The sequence below is a fragment of the Nestor notabilis genome, unplaced genomic scaffold (assembly GCF_000696875.1).
Source record: "Nestor notabilis isolate BGI_N333 unplaced genomic scaffold, ASM69687v1 scaffold12170, whole genome shotgun sequence".
Classification (NCBI taxonomy): Eukaryota; Metazoa; Chordata; class Aves; order Psittaciformes; family Psittacidae; genus Nestor; species Nestor notabilis.
In genome coordinates this window covers 43,551-57,953 of record NW_009909757.1, presented here as the reverse complement: position 1 = coordinate 57,953, position 14,403 = coordinate 43,551, and the positions used below count along the sequence as shown (strand labels likewise).

At 41.7% G+C, this 14,403-nt stretch overlaps 1 protein-coding gene across 1 annotated transcript in view; it reads left to right on the top strand.

The window, feature by feature from the left end:
* The window catches only part of LOC104411723 (cytoplasmic dynein 1 intermediate chain 1-like), a gene marked incomplete at its 5' end in the record, with an annotated part of 19,690 nt that extends 7,595 nt beyond the window's left edge, over positions 1–12,095 (top strand). The window contains one exon of the mRNA XM_010022250.1: positions 11,429–12,095. Coding sequence (XP_010020552.1) covers positions 11,429–11,539 — 111 coding nt within the window. The remainder of the gene's footprint in view (positions 1–11,428) is intronic.
* Between the last annotated feature and the right edge of the window lie 2,308 nt (positions 12,096–14,403).

Sequence of the window (14,403 nt, the reverse complement as noted above, 5' to 3'; positions counted from 1 at the left end):
TGCATACTGTTCCCTGCTGAGCTGGGAAACATGGTAAAGGACAAGAGAGAAAGGAGAAAGGCAGGCTCCGGATGGGACATACCTGTCCATCTACTCCATGTTTAGCGTATCAGCATTACCAGTGTCTTCACTACCAGCTCTTCAGTTACTGCTTCTCCTGAAAACCTTTCAAGAGACTTAGTGCAAAAGGTAATCTGAGTCCAGGCTTTCCATGGTAGTTGCAAGTGAGGCAGCAGAAGCTGAGCGAGTGCTTTAGCTGGTCTTCCACATCCTGACCCTGCAGTGTGGAACAGCAGTGAGGGACAAAGCTGAAGTCAGTGAATATAATAGAGTCCCTAGGTATTTTAAATACCTAGTTAGTCTGTTGGGTGCTATTTTCTCTGAAAGTTTTTACCCCCTTTCTGATGTAAAAAGATGTGTTACTGAAAAATGTTCATAGCTTTTAAATAACAGAGTATGGAAGGGAAAAAGTACCAAATGCAAAATTCAGTTTAAGCTCCGTGTGCAGCAATTTCCGAATTTCATTGAAATCCATGTATTATCGTTGTGGTGTTAAAACACTTCTGAAACAAGAGCTGCTTTGTATAATTAATTTTCTTCATGATGCTTCCGTGGTTTCAACCTGTCACATTCAGTAGCAGTTTTCATTTTGAGAATCCTTAACTACGTTTCCAATCTTTTTTTATGGTTTGCAAAGTGGTCTGTATTTTGAACTTGAAAAGATACTTAATTTATTTAATTTGTGACTTGCAAAGTAACGGTTGAACTTAAATATTAACTGAGGATAACTTTGGGCCTTAATACATCCTCTTAGGGAGCAAAAATTCCATCTTCAGTGTTTAATTTAAATGTGAAATGTGTCTTTCAGTGTGTAGAGCAAGGGAAAAGACCATGTCTGAAATGAAAAAAGACAACAGCCAAACTGCTGTTCCATGGATGAGCTTTGCAGGTAATGGAATGTGTGCAAAATCTCAGGAAAGGCAGTAACTGTCCTGCAAACCAAAATCCTTGAGCAGTTCATACACTACTTTTGGTCAGTGTCCACTTGCCAACTGGGAACCGGAAAGCTGTGGCAGAAGTCCTTTACAGTTCCTGTTCTGCTACGTTTCTGGGCATGAATCATGCATGGCGTGTACATGACTGACTTGGTCTGGAAAGGAAGCAAGCTGAGCTGAAGACACCATGATTTATTTCTTCCCTGAGGCAATAGTCCATCACTCAGCTGAACTGTCAGAGAGGCACCTTTGTCAGTGCAGCTACCTCACAGGCTGAAGCTCTGGTATTTCAAGTGGAAGTGGTGGGCCAGTTCTTCCAATCCATGTAGTTGTCAGTAAGACAAAAAAAGAAAACATAGATACGTGAAAGAACCCTAGGTTGAAGACTCCTTACCTTCTAGTTTTGATCAGTTTGGTATATTCAGTCTTTCAAGTGCAATCGTGAGAACTGGTAGCATAATCTACTAGAGGAGGAATTCTCCCGATCCCTTAGCTCCATGCGTTAAATGAAACTCATGCAAAGAAATTCACAGGAGTTTTCAGTGACTTTGAGAAACGGCAATCAAAGCAGGACTGAGATCCTCATGGGAGACAAATATTAGGCAGAATGCATCAATGCTTTTCTTAACCCATAAATTGATGGCATTGCAGAAGTGGTAGAAAGTTAGGAGCTGCAGGATGCTGCTTAGGGCACCACCTCTTTCAAAGCAAAATTGTGAGCTTTTCTGAAGCATGGCAGATGCTTTCTCAGCTCCCGTAGCTTATTAATTATATTAAATCTCTTTTGTTTCCAAGGACTTAAACAGGCCAATAGTATCTGCCATTGAAAGTATCACTCGAGGGGATCTGTAGGCGAGGATCCCTGCAACACAACTGGTGAAAGCACTGTTATGTGCTTAAGAACAGGATATAAGATTATAGTTTAACATTTGTAATTTAAAAGTAAGAGGTGATTTAAGGATGCAAAAGTAATTAAATTTCAACTTTCAGTTATCTTTCAAGATGACTGGTGATTAATTACTTGTTGTTTTATCCTCTGTAGTCAATATCAAGTGCAGTATTTTGATACACTAGTTGAGGGAAGGTTAATGTGTTTGATAGCTCGGACATCATTCTTTCTGGTTAATTGAGAAGAGCCTGAGCCAACTCTGATATTATACGTAGAACTGTAGCATTGTCTACAATTAAAGATACTTTCCACTTCCTTATTTTCTTTTCCATATGCCCCATCAAGTTTTAATCCTCAGGCTGAAGTTTCTATAATTGGTGTTTGCTTCCAGCACAGGTTTTGTTGTTTCTTACTTTTTGCTTTTTTCCCTTTAAAGATTAAAGACAATATCATAACACAAAATGAGTAACATGCTCAAATTGAGGGAGTTAGCCTTAACTCTGGCATTTCCTATCTTTGAAGTGTTACAGTCTGCAGTCTGAATGTTCTGTTAACATGCATTTGTGTGTCGTGTATGTGTAATTTATGGACTACATTTTGGTCTGTTCTCTTGTTAGACTGGCATCAAGATGACTGCTGCAGACGACAAAGAGAAATAAGTTTAGAAAAGAATTAATGGGCATTCAAATGCTTGAGTTCCTTTGGAGGCCCTGTATACAGTGTATCTTTGCACATTATTTATAAATTATTAAAATAACACCATTGTTTGCGTCATATTCAAAACATAATTTGCCATCAAATATGTAACAATTCAGCAGCTACTGTTCTCCTTAGGAGAAAAAGTCAAAGTTTGCTGAAAATGGATTCAGTTTCTGTTTGAGATTAAGAGGGGTTTTTTGTCATATAAGCTAATATTTTGTCTTCTTTTTACTATGGCAGCACTAGTTAAATCAGACCCTGCTGGTGAATTGCAAAGAAATAAATCACAACAGACATTAATCTAGATGAGGGCTAAGTAATTAACTTCATAGAAGGGTGGTGTATACTGTGTCTGTGACACTAGACTAACTGCTGTGCATAGAATAAATGCAGTATTTAGGCTGCCTATGGTATTCCACCCCTTCAATTAAGTAAACAAATATATATAGAGCTACTCTGGAGTGTATCCTTTGTGGTCTAAGCACTGTATCTTATTAAAATCATCTGCATGCAGTATGTGGGGTTTGAGTTCCTGCCAGTGGTTTCATCCATTGTTAACAGTGATGCTCAGCTCTCCCAAGAGTTAAATACAGTGGTACTATAGTTATGTGTAAAGGGTGCTCTTGGATACTTTGGTGGCCATTTCGTTGCATATTACCTCCCACTTTGTTTCCATCCATGTGTGTGGCATAGGGTGTTGCCTGGAAAAATACAGGCTTTTTCAGGAAAAAAAAAATCCATATAGGTTGAGAAAAATATCAAAGGCGGTCTGTAATTGATTCTGGGGGGCGAGACCAGGGCCAGAATAGGTGCATGCCTGCCTGCTCTGTATGTGCAAACTATTTAATATTTACATTTGCACCTCAGTGATAGTGATAAAACATCTGTTGCACTCCAGAAGATAGGATCAGTGGCTTAAAGCAGAACTGTATTTCTTGGTTTTCACTTGTAAGTATTACAGTCCTCATTCTGCAAGTGCTCTTTTTTTACTGAGAAAATTAGACCTATTGTCTGTTCTAGTTCTGAGAAAACATCAAGCTGAAGTAGTTATATTTTATCATCATTAAAAATATTTATATCTAAAATGTCATAACTACATTCAAATGTTAATCCATTGCACAAAGTATTTGCAGCAGATTTCATTTCAATACAGCACTTAATTTTCAAGGGTGATATCGACAATATAGGTTGACAAAAATTCTGCGTAGAGGCTATAGCTACAATGAAATTCGCCTGAAGCTACATTTATTTGATGATGCTATTAAATTGAAAGAATATAAAAATGGTGATAAACCACATGCACAAATAACTTGGTGTGAAGTCTGAGATTTTAGTCATTAGTTTACTAGACTTGCTGTTTTCCACAAACTCAAATTAATCTGTATATTTCCTAAGATTTAATTAGCTATCTCTTCAAAGAGTATTTATCTTGCCCTTCTCAAAAACAACAGAGTATTTTAGAGATTAGAGGAACATTAATTTTCATATAGTTATTCTTTTCCCTACTGGATATAAGGTTTTTTACAAATACAGCTGTGCCAAAGCAGAGACAAGTAAATAGGATTGTCTAAAATAAGATCAGCCTTTGCCTCTTAACAGCAACAAACCCAAATGTAGCTAATAAAAGGTGCATGTTAATCAGAAAGTTTCTGATCTCTAAGAGCATGGTGAGTAGCTATGGGAACACATCAACTTAGGTCAGAGCAAGGTTTTCTATAGACAAAAATAAGAAAGAATTGTACTTCAAAATGTGTTTAAATGGGCCACAGGTTTTGGAGTCGGGAACCGTGGTCACCCTTAGAGCGTATCTTGGACCACCATGCAGGCTCGTCTGCAAACGCCTAATTGAAAACAGTGTGTGGCAGTACAGTTGCGTGGGCCGGCTGCAGACCACATACTCTGGCAGCTCATTCCAAGTCGTGGTGTAAGGGTTCATTTTCAGATTCTCTTTTTACACCTGTGTCCATGGGACGTGTGTGCTAGCAGTGATTATAGACCCTTCTGGTTGGAAAAATTCACCCCTTCTCGACAGCCCCTCAGTCACAGCCAATGCTGAGGAGGTTCTTCCCATGGCTGGTTTTGCTTTGAAGCATCTGAAATACAGGTGGAGATGAAAAAAAATGTGATTTACCTGGTGACTGGGATTGCAGGATACTTTCACCAGGCATCGGTGCTGCAGGTTATGAACTGGTGACAGATAGATTGGCCCATGAAGTACAGTCATTGAAAGGAAACACAACAGGATGAATATGGATGAGTCCAGAGGAGAGCCACAAAGGTGATCAGAGGGCTGGAGCACATCTGTGAAGACAGGCTGAGAGAGCTGGGCTTGTTGAGCCTGGAGAAGAGAAGGCTTCGGGGAGACCTTAGAGCAGCCTTCCAGTACCTAAAGGGGCCTACAAGAAAGCTGGAGAGAGGCTTTTTACAAGGATAGGACAAGGGGAAGCTTTAAACTGAAGGAGGGTAGATTTAGATTTGACTTTAGGAAAAAAATCTTCCCTGTGAGGGTGGTGAGGCGCTGGCACAGGGTGCCCAGAGAAGCTGTGGCTGCCCCATCCTTGGCAGTGTTCAAGGTCAGGTTGGACAGGGCTTGGAGCAATCTGGTCCCTGCCAATGGCAGAGGGTTAGAACTAGATGATCTTTAAAGTCCCTTCCAACCCAAACTGTTTTATTCCATGACTGTGCCCCTTTGAGCCTATGAGGCATTCATTCTTCCAAAGTGGAGGCTGCTGCTGCTGCTGAAATTGCATTTTATCTCCTTCTCAGGAGAGTCCCCAGCCCTCAGAGTAGAGCAGTGCTAGAGAAAAGCATGGAGGGATGAAGGCAGGAAGAGTTTGTCTGCTTCCATTCCAAAGATTTACAGGCTCCAGAGAAGGCGAGCAGCCAGGAATAAAGTGAAATATCCTCAATGAATAATTCATTTGCTGGAAAGTGGTTTTGCAGGGAAACTGAAGCTACACAGAGATTTGGACAAATTGAGCTGAAACACTCTCAGACATAAAAAAGATGGATAGGAGGGGAATATACAAAAATTTTGAAATATGTTGTAATATCTTATTTCAACCTTCTGGATAGATTCCTTTAAAAGGCACATTCAAAGCTTTGGAGTTTTTGTCTCAAAATCATTCTTTTTCATTTTTCCTTTCTTTTTTTCTTTTTTTTTTTGAATAGACCTATCTTAAAAGAGCAAATGTTACTGGGAGGTATTAAATGATCTGAAAATTAAGATAAATTTATGTTGATTTGGGTCTTCAGACATTGGGTTTTGTTGCTTTTTTGCTTGCTTGGAGAGCCCAGCACTAGCAGACACAATCCTCAGCATCAAGAGTTGTCTGATCAGAGCACCTCCTTTTCCTGAGTTCTCTCTTGCAGTTTTAAGAGTAGTAGTGTTCAGTGCAGTTGCTAATAGCACAGTTTGTGGGAAAACATGGGAAATAGCGTGTATTTGTAAGATCTCTGGTGAATGAATTGGAAGCTCTGCACACAATGGAAATCTCTGCCTTGATGAGAAGATGGAGGAGGCTGTCTCTGGTGAAACTGACATTCATGCTGCTGCCTGCGACTAGCTGGCCTGGTGACCCTTGGGGGCAACAGGCTCTTTTCTCTCTTACCAGATGCACATAAACCTTCTCCTTGGTCAGGTTAAGCATCAAGGGGGCCGCATGTTTGTGCTTCCGAGCTGGAAAGGTAACAGGTAAGTGAAGTAGTTGGCCAGAGTGATCACCCAGGAAACACAGAGAAGCTTCAGAAGGTTCAAAAATCCAAGGGCTCTGTGGTGGAACCACAAGATACAATCTTGTCACTGCATAAATCAGATGGAATTATGACATAGCGGGACAAAGCCAAGCACTTGTCAGGAAGATCCTAGCGGTTATTTGTATTGGGTCTGGTGGTTTTATTCTTTATCTACAGTGGAAAACAGGCACAAGTTGGAACAATCTTACCTTAAAACTTTACAAGCCCTCTTCCTTCAAAGTCTGCTGTAACTCCATGACTCTGAAGAATGAACCAGGGGGACCTACTGTGGTTGACCTGTGCCACCCAATTAGATAAATCCCTTCTTTCCAAATCCAGATGTTGCTTAGATCCTTTCCAGTCTTGAAAGTACAGCTCAGTATATTATCACCCAAAACAGAAGAGGGTGAGAATGTTACTATGGACAAGGGGCTTCTAGCTGGCCAGGAACCAGCTACCTCTAGCGGATGAGAACAACAAGAGGGCAGGGAGATCCCAGCTCCTAATTTACAATCCTTTTGCTGTTGCATCCCATCACCTCAGTTTTTAGATCCTTTGTATTCTGTTCTGTTCAGTCAAGAATTGCCTTCCCTTGGTATAAGTACGTATGGTGAACTGGGAAAGCACAGGCTGGGAAAGATTCACATACGTGTAATGTTACTTATCTATAATAAGATTAACTGATAACTAACGCCTCGCAGGAACAGGCAGAAATCTACTTACTGTTACTATCTGGAGGCCACCCTGGTCTTGCTGAAATTACCAATCTACCTCTCTGGTGCTTAATATTAATTGTGGCTGGTGTGTATCCACCCTCATGTGCAGCACACAGCCAGTCACAGTCTAGGGGCTCATCTGAGCTCATTTTGCATGGGGTTCTGAAGGCCTTCTGGCTGAAAGGTGCTGCCCAAAGAGGCTTCCCTTTTCCAGCCACTTCAATTGTGCTGCACCAAGGATCATAGAGGTGGGTTATCTTTTCTTATCCCAAATCTGTTTATCTAAAATCATAGTAATGAAGTCAGTGGGAAAAATAATTCTGAGAGTTTGCATCACATAAATCACTTTTAAGAAAACCAGTTTGTGAACTAGATAAAATCTTACAAATGTCTAGTATTTAGTATGTTATATGTCTTTGTTATTTGTATACATTATTGATCATGTAGGAGGCTCTTACAGATACTCATAGATACTGGGTGATTTTTGAGAAATACTTAATGAGGGTGATTTGCGGGAGAAGATCTAAAAGGATCATACCAAGAAAACTTTGATTCTTACTGGGGTTTTTGAGAAAGAAGAGACCCCAATTGTCCTGAGTTAAATGTCTTCACCCAGTTAAAAACAGGTGACCATCCTAACATCTTGAGATGTTTTCCTGTGCTAAATTCTCACTCCTGTAACAAGCTGAGCATGTGTAACTTTACAAGCAGAAGCAGGTTTCTTTGGATGCGTAAACTTGTAGTCACACTTGCAGGTCAGCGGCTTGCAGACTGAGCTCTTTCGATATTTTAAAAGCCAGACAGAAGACAAAAGTACCCCTCTTTCAGCAGCCTAACAGACAAAGTTTAGCTGAAGTCACCACCTTGCTTTGATAATACTGGTTCTCCTCATTAGAATTGCTATCTGATGCAACCTAAATGTTCCATGGTATTAAAGTTAAAGCAGTGTGAGTAACTCAATTAATTAGGTGTGGGTAGCGCTTACCTTCCATTGTCAAGGGATCAAAGGAGAACACAATAGCATTTATTTTCTTGTTCTGCTCCATACCTTAGTGTCAGTTCATTCAAATAACCTTCTGACCGAAATGTTACTGCAAGTTATTATATTAAGTTATTATGCTTTGATGAACATTTCTTCCCTGCATCAACCTCATGACTGCTGCAACTCAGCATGTGCTGCTTTGAGGTATCTGGAAATGGACAGAAAAACGGCAAAAATGTTGAACAAATGAGGAATACGCAGATAACTCTCAACCTCTGCCCTTCCTCTATGAAGTATCTCCTTGCTTTTTCCATCTCTGCCCTATTATTTATAGAAAATAACTTGTGTGGAGGAGCTGAAAGGGAGATTGCACAGGCAGACACAGGCCTCCAACACTTGTGGGTGTCAGTGTGCCCGGCTGAAGGAACTGTAATGGAAAATGACTGGAAGGGGAGCATTAATTCAGAGAAGAATTTGAATTGGAGTTGGTGGATACTTTTGTTTTTATTTGTTTTGCTCTATAACTATTGTGGTTCGGTATTAGGGCCTTCACAGAAAGAAGGGGAGGGGGAATAAAAGTCAATTTTTCCTTTGACTTCATTATTGCCAAGGTTTCCCTCTGCATCTCTGAGGAATTTCTATTAGAGGGGTTTATTCTACTAACAGTCTGTTAGCAGGATTGGCTCCTCATTGAAAGCGTGATACAGTCCGTGAGATTAAACAAGGTAAAATAAGATGAAGTTCTAAGGAATTAAATCGTGCGTGGGCACTGAATGTTTTCATGTCTGTGCTAAAGGTATTCACTTCACTTATTAATTGTTTTGTGAACTAAGTCAATAAAAACCAGACCTTGCTAACACTGTCAGCTGACAGTAATGCCCGTAATGCATACATTTGGTGGGACACTGTTCAAGTTTGAAATACCATTTATTTTAATAGGCTGGACTTTGATTTTATTTGTCTGTGGCCATGCTGTGGAGTAAAGGAAATGAAATGATCTCAATGTCACAAATTTACTTCATTTTTTTTTCTTTAAAATGACATATTGTCTTCTTTAGCCATTTAATAGAATGTAATGCTGTTTAGGGCTTTAAAAGACAAGGAGAAATGAAGCTTTATTAAATTCACTAAGTCCTTTGCCTAAGATGTTGTTGCACTTTAATGATTTTAGAATCATTAAATCACTTATTTCACTACTTGAAATAAGTGAATCTCATTTCAGGTTTTCATTCAAGAGTTGAGTAACAGTAGTGCTATACATATCACAAGAAATAAAATCTTTTAGGATACAAACAATGGTAACAGGGAAATTGCTATACAGTTGGGTTTGGATCTCTGCACTGGCCCTTAACTTACTCTACAGTAGCTTGTGGAGATGTGTGGCTGTTATGAAACCTGTGCTACGGGTATGTGTGTGTTGGTGCACCAACCTCCATTCTAGTGTTACGTTTCCTTCTGGTGAGGGTTTTTGAAAGAACTGAGCTGTCTTTCTTTCCAATGAAGACCATAAAGGATCCACATCTGTGCATGTGAGCATGAGAGACAGTTGTCTCAAATTATTTACTCCTGTGAGTCTGGCCTCTGTTTCTGGGAGAAGTAAAGGAGAAAAATGCGAAGAGTGGAAGACGAAGAAGGAAAACCCCAGAGACAGCAGCAACACCCATTATTGAATGCTGAGGAGGCTTTCACACAGGTTGCATTTCTTAGTCTGTAGCCTCTGTAAATGCTGAACTGTACTATAGTCAGTATTCCAACAGGCAAAACCCCAAAGTTTTTGTATACCAGCCCTTCATAATCTGAGTCACTGATAAATGCACTATACATAGGAAGCTTGCGACATGCTGCGTTTTAACCCAAAATATTGGATGTAGAGGCAAAACTAGGTACAAAATAGTTGAAAAACTGTTCAGTGCCAGTGAGATTTGGAGGAGATGTTTAGATCCAGTATTGCAAATTCCTGTCCATATGATTAACCCTGGACTTGCAGCAGTGAATGTGGAGCTTTCATGCATGGTTAACACTGGGCATATACGCAGGCTCTTTCCCCAGCTGGGCTTGCTAGTTCATGTAATGGATCCTTCTTGTGGTCTCCAGTTACATGTATCACTGTGAGGATGTAAGGAGAGGAGAATATTGACTGTATCCCAGTACAGTGTACCATACAGCTTTGTGTGCAGCTCTAGTCTGCTAGTGCCAAGTGGACATAGGCAGCCAGCCATCTGCATGGCATTTTGGCAGTGTTTTAAAAGAAGTAAGTCAGTAAGGTTGAGTATTGGGTACCACAAACTGGATTAGATAAAGTTGTACTCACTGTTCAGTCTAAAGGCATTCATTTGCTAATTTATTATCTGCCCTGCAGTTACCAAACAGTTGCCTTCTTCAGTACCAAGCACTGCACAATATCTTGGAACAGCTATTTTTTCATATTGTATTCAGGACATGATGACAGGGCTTCAGTGGGGCAGTAAAAATGGGCATCGTTCATCTGGGTGCTTGTTGCTGTTTTCTGGAATCTGAGTTAATGAAAACAAAGTTTGAGAAAACTGCCTTTTTTTTTTTTTTTGTTTTAATGATCTGAATCCCAGTTTGCTTTATCTTCCAGAAATTGCAGTATTGGATCCAGCTGGAAATGACTGCAGTATTATTTTGCCATAGCAATAAAGCGTTTTGTCTGAAAGTTTAGCTATTTATATTACACATCCCTCTTGAAGCCTAATGTTCAAGAGCTCTTCATTAGAAACATCAATGGTATTAAATGGAAATGGATCTTGCATGATGATATAAAAAATCAGACCAGTAATGCAGTACCCGGTTGGTATAACATTTCTGTTGTAATGCATTTCTTGTAATTGTGAATTCCTTCACGTAGAGGAGGGTAACTAAAATAACATAATATATTTATTTTACTATTAGGAGTTTTAATGAACTTCAGGCAAACAGTTCCAGTACAGAGCTGTAAAAGCTCTGTTACCTTGTGCACGTTGACCTCGGTCCTGCAAACAATTACACTTGGGCACAGCCTCGCTGACTTCAAATGGCCAGCTCACGTGTGCAAGGTTAAACAGACTTGTATACACTTGCAGAGATCAAGGCCTCGCCTTAAACCTGAAATACTTTAACCAAGCGGTAGGTTTTACAACAGCACGCCAGTGAGAAACCTTGCCTTAAAATCAAGCAGATGAAAGAGCCTTTTTCTGTGGCACTGATGCAGAAGCTCCCGGCTGGTGCTGAATCGTAAGCTGCCAGGTTTGTCCTGGGAGCTGGGGTTGTGAGGCCTGTGCTGCAGTCCTTCACCGAGCACAGCTGTCATGACTGCAGTAGGGGCTCTGCTCATGGAGGTGCCTCTCTCTGTGGCTGGAGAGATGCTGACTGGCCTCCCCACGCAGCCTAATTCCCTGTGGTCTCTCCACAGCTGGCTGTTCCGCACAACGACGAGTGGACTCGCTTTGCCCGGACCCTGGTAGAGATCCGCGCCAACCGGGCCGACAGCGAGGAGGAAGGGGCAGTGGAGCTGTCAGCCTAGAGGAGGACAAGGAGCAGCACCCGCCGCCACCAGAACAGCAGCTTCCCCGCTGCTGAGTGCACCAGTGTTCAGTGTCAGAGTCAGTCCTGCTGTGGCTTTTGATGCCAGTCTGTGCCAGTATTGCTCAAAGCATTCCGTATTAATCACACTGCTTTACACAAGGCTGAAAATATCCAGAGCATTTTCATACTTTATATTTCTGTCTGAAAAGTAAGAAAGAAAAGACAAATCAACCCTTTATGGGTTTAGTTGTTGCCTTTTAACTACTTAGTAGCTGTATTTAATAGCTAGGAACCCCTGGTTAAACTTGTGCTCACATTGCCCTTCTGGCATAGTCCTATTAAATCCATATGAAGCCAGATATGATTATGTGCAGATGTGGTGTGCTTCACTGTATGGGACTGGGCCAAAGACCTTAGATGTGGTGTTTCACATGGTGACTTACATTATGAATGGATGTACTATACGAAAGTTGCTGCTCCTTATTTATTGCGGTGTGCTGCATGGAACATATTTATTTGAAAGCATTAAAATAAATGATCCTAAAGCATGTGCATAATGAGAGAACTGCATTGTCTGTGTGCTGCTGTAGAGGTTACGTTAAAGTCCACATAACAATTACAGTACATCAGTTCTGCTTAAGATGTAAGATCTGTAAAGGTTGGCTTGAGTGGATGGAATGAGTTTCCTTTTTTTTCTTTCAAGATGCCTATTATTTCTAGGCACTTTAACTATATTTCAAATACAGTTGGTCACTGATACTTGTCATGCAAGTTAACACTAACAGTCTGACAAAGGGTTGTGGTTCCCGAGTATGACACTAGTATTGCCAATAAAATGTATGGAGCCCATCCTGTTGCAGTGTGGTTCATCCTTCCTTGCCAGCAGCGCTCAGCGTGTTCCTCACCGGTCACTGGGAAAATGTGACTGCCCTGACTCACAGAATGCTTGTGCAGCTGCTATGGGAACAGATACCTTTGCTGCCTGGGGGCTGGCCAGCAATGGCCTCACATGCATTGGATCCCGAGCAGACACTCATCCACGTCAGCTTCTAGGCTTGATTCATTTCTGTTTTTTCCCTCCATCCCTAGCTGTGCACATGCAGAGCAACACCATGCTGCCGTATGCACTAAAAGAAAAGGAATGGAAAGGACAAGGCCTTCTCAAACTGCTTTGAGAGACAGGTCGGGGTAGGGGACAAGGCAATACTCTCCTTTATGACAAACTCTTGTGGCTTGAGTGAAGAAACAGGGTGCAGCCTGACCTTACCAAGTGCCCAGAAGGATGATGGTGAATGCTCACCTTAGTGGTGAGGCTGCTAGTTGTGTTCACATCTCAACATTGTGCTGAGGCAGAGCATGGCTCTGACACATGGGTTAGGCAGTGGCTCACAGTCCCTTGGGCAGGCAGGTGAACCATTACAGCAAGAAACGTTGGAAGTCAGACAGCAACAAAGATTTGTACGTAAATTTGCAGGGAACCACATCTCATCTTTGGGCCGTCATGTTGAGGAATGTATCATCTAATGCTCTTCAGAGCTATGGCCAAACCTGGACGCACTGGGAAGCCTCTGCACTGCTAAAAGCTAGAGTAGGCTAAGCAAATTAATCCTTTGGAGAAGCTGGATTCCCCTTATCCTCTCAATGGTTAGGAATAACTACCAGCGAGAGTGTATGGGCTAGTTTCTTCTTCATGGTGGGACCTGAAGATATGTCCCAGTGCCTGTGGGACCTTAAGCTATCTCCCATGGAAGCGTCCTGCCCAGTGGGTTGTGGTAAGCAGGGTCTTCCACCAGATGAACTAGTTCACAGAGCACAGATACTTCCGTCATTGTCTGGTGGCTCCAAGAGCAGAGCCACACGTGAGGGATCCCTGGGTACGCTGGGAGCTGTCCCAAAGAACCAGTGTGGCACTCGCAGCACTGTTGTACCTTGAAGGTTAATGCTAATGAGCAACCAGGCGAGGCACTTGTGAAGCAGCAGCTTAGACATCATCTCTGGGTTGTTCTTTTCCCCTTTCTCCCTGTTTTCCTTTCAAAAAGGACATGTAAGTGTTGTGTATGTATGCGGGCACATGCAGTGCAAAGGGGAAGGGTGGGAGATGCATGTTGGCATTAGTGGGACACAAGACTGGGAACACGCGTGTAGAGACACACACAGTAAACTCATGTTGCTGAGGAGGAGAGGTGGGACACTCGCTGCCCTTCTGCCCCTATGGTACATCCACATCCAAAAGTGTGGGGACACCATGTGAAGGTTGTAAAGGGAAGGGTGTTTGACCGACGGTGTCTCCCATTCATTGTAACCTGTGCAGTGGAAATGGTTGACAAATGTGCTTCCACTTTTTCCATATTGCCATTCAGGTTTTAGAACCTAAAGGGGGGACTGCATGTTCCGCATGTTCGCCTTCCAAGTCTCCCTACTTTATGGCATTAACAGCTTGTAAAACAGTTTTAAGAGCAGCCTCAGAAGACCTTCAGCATTTGCTGCTGTGTGCAAATGAATGCGACCAAAGTACCTCTTTTTATTCTTCTCTCCTCCTTTTTTTTTTCAGAGGGAACAATTAAAATCCAGATTTCAACAGGAAACAACATGAAAGGGCCATTACAAGCAGGTGAAGCAGAGGGAAGAGCACCCAACAAGAATGAGAGGCATTTACTCCCCTTCTGCTGGTCGTGGCTGCTGTGCAGTACAGTTTCTGACCAGCCCTTGTTGTGCCTTTCCAGGAATCTTCAACGGTTTTTGTTTGTATGATTGATTTTCCTGCTGCTAAACAAATCGCTCCCCCTCACTGCCTTTCCAAAAGAGCCCATATGACAGATGTTCCTCAGAATCTGCCCGGTAGGGAAGTAAATACAAAATTAC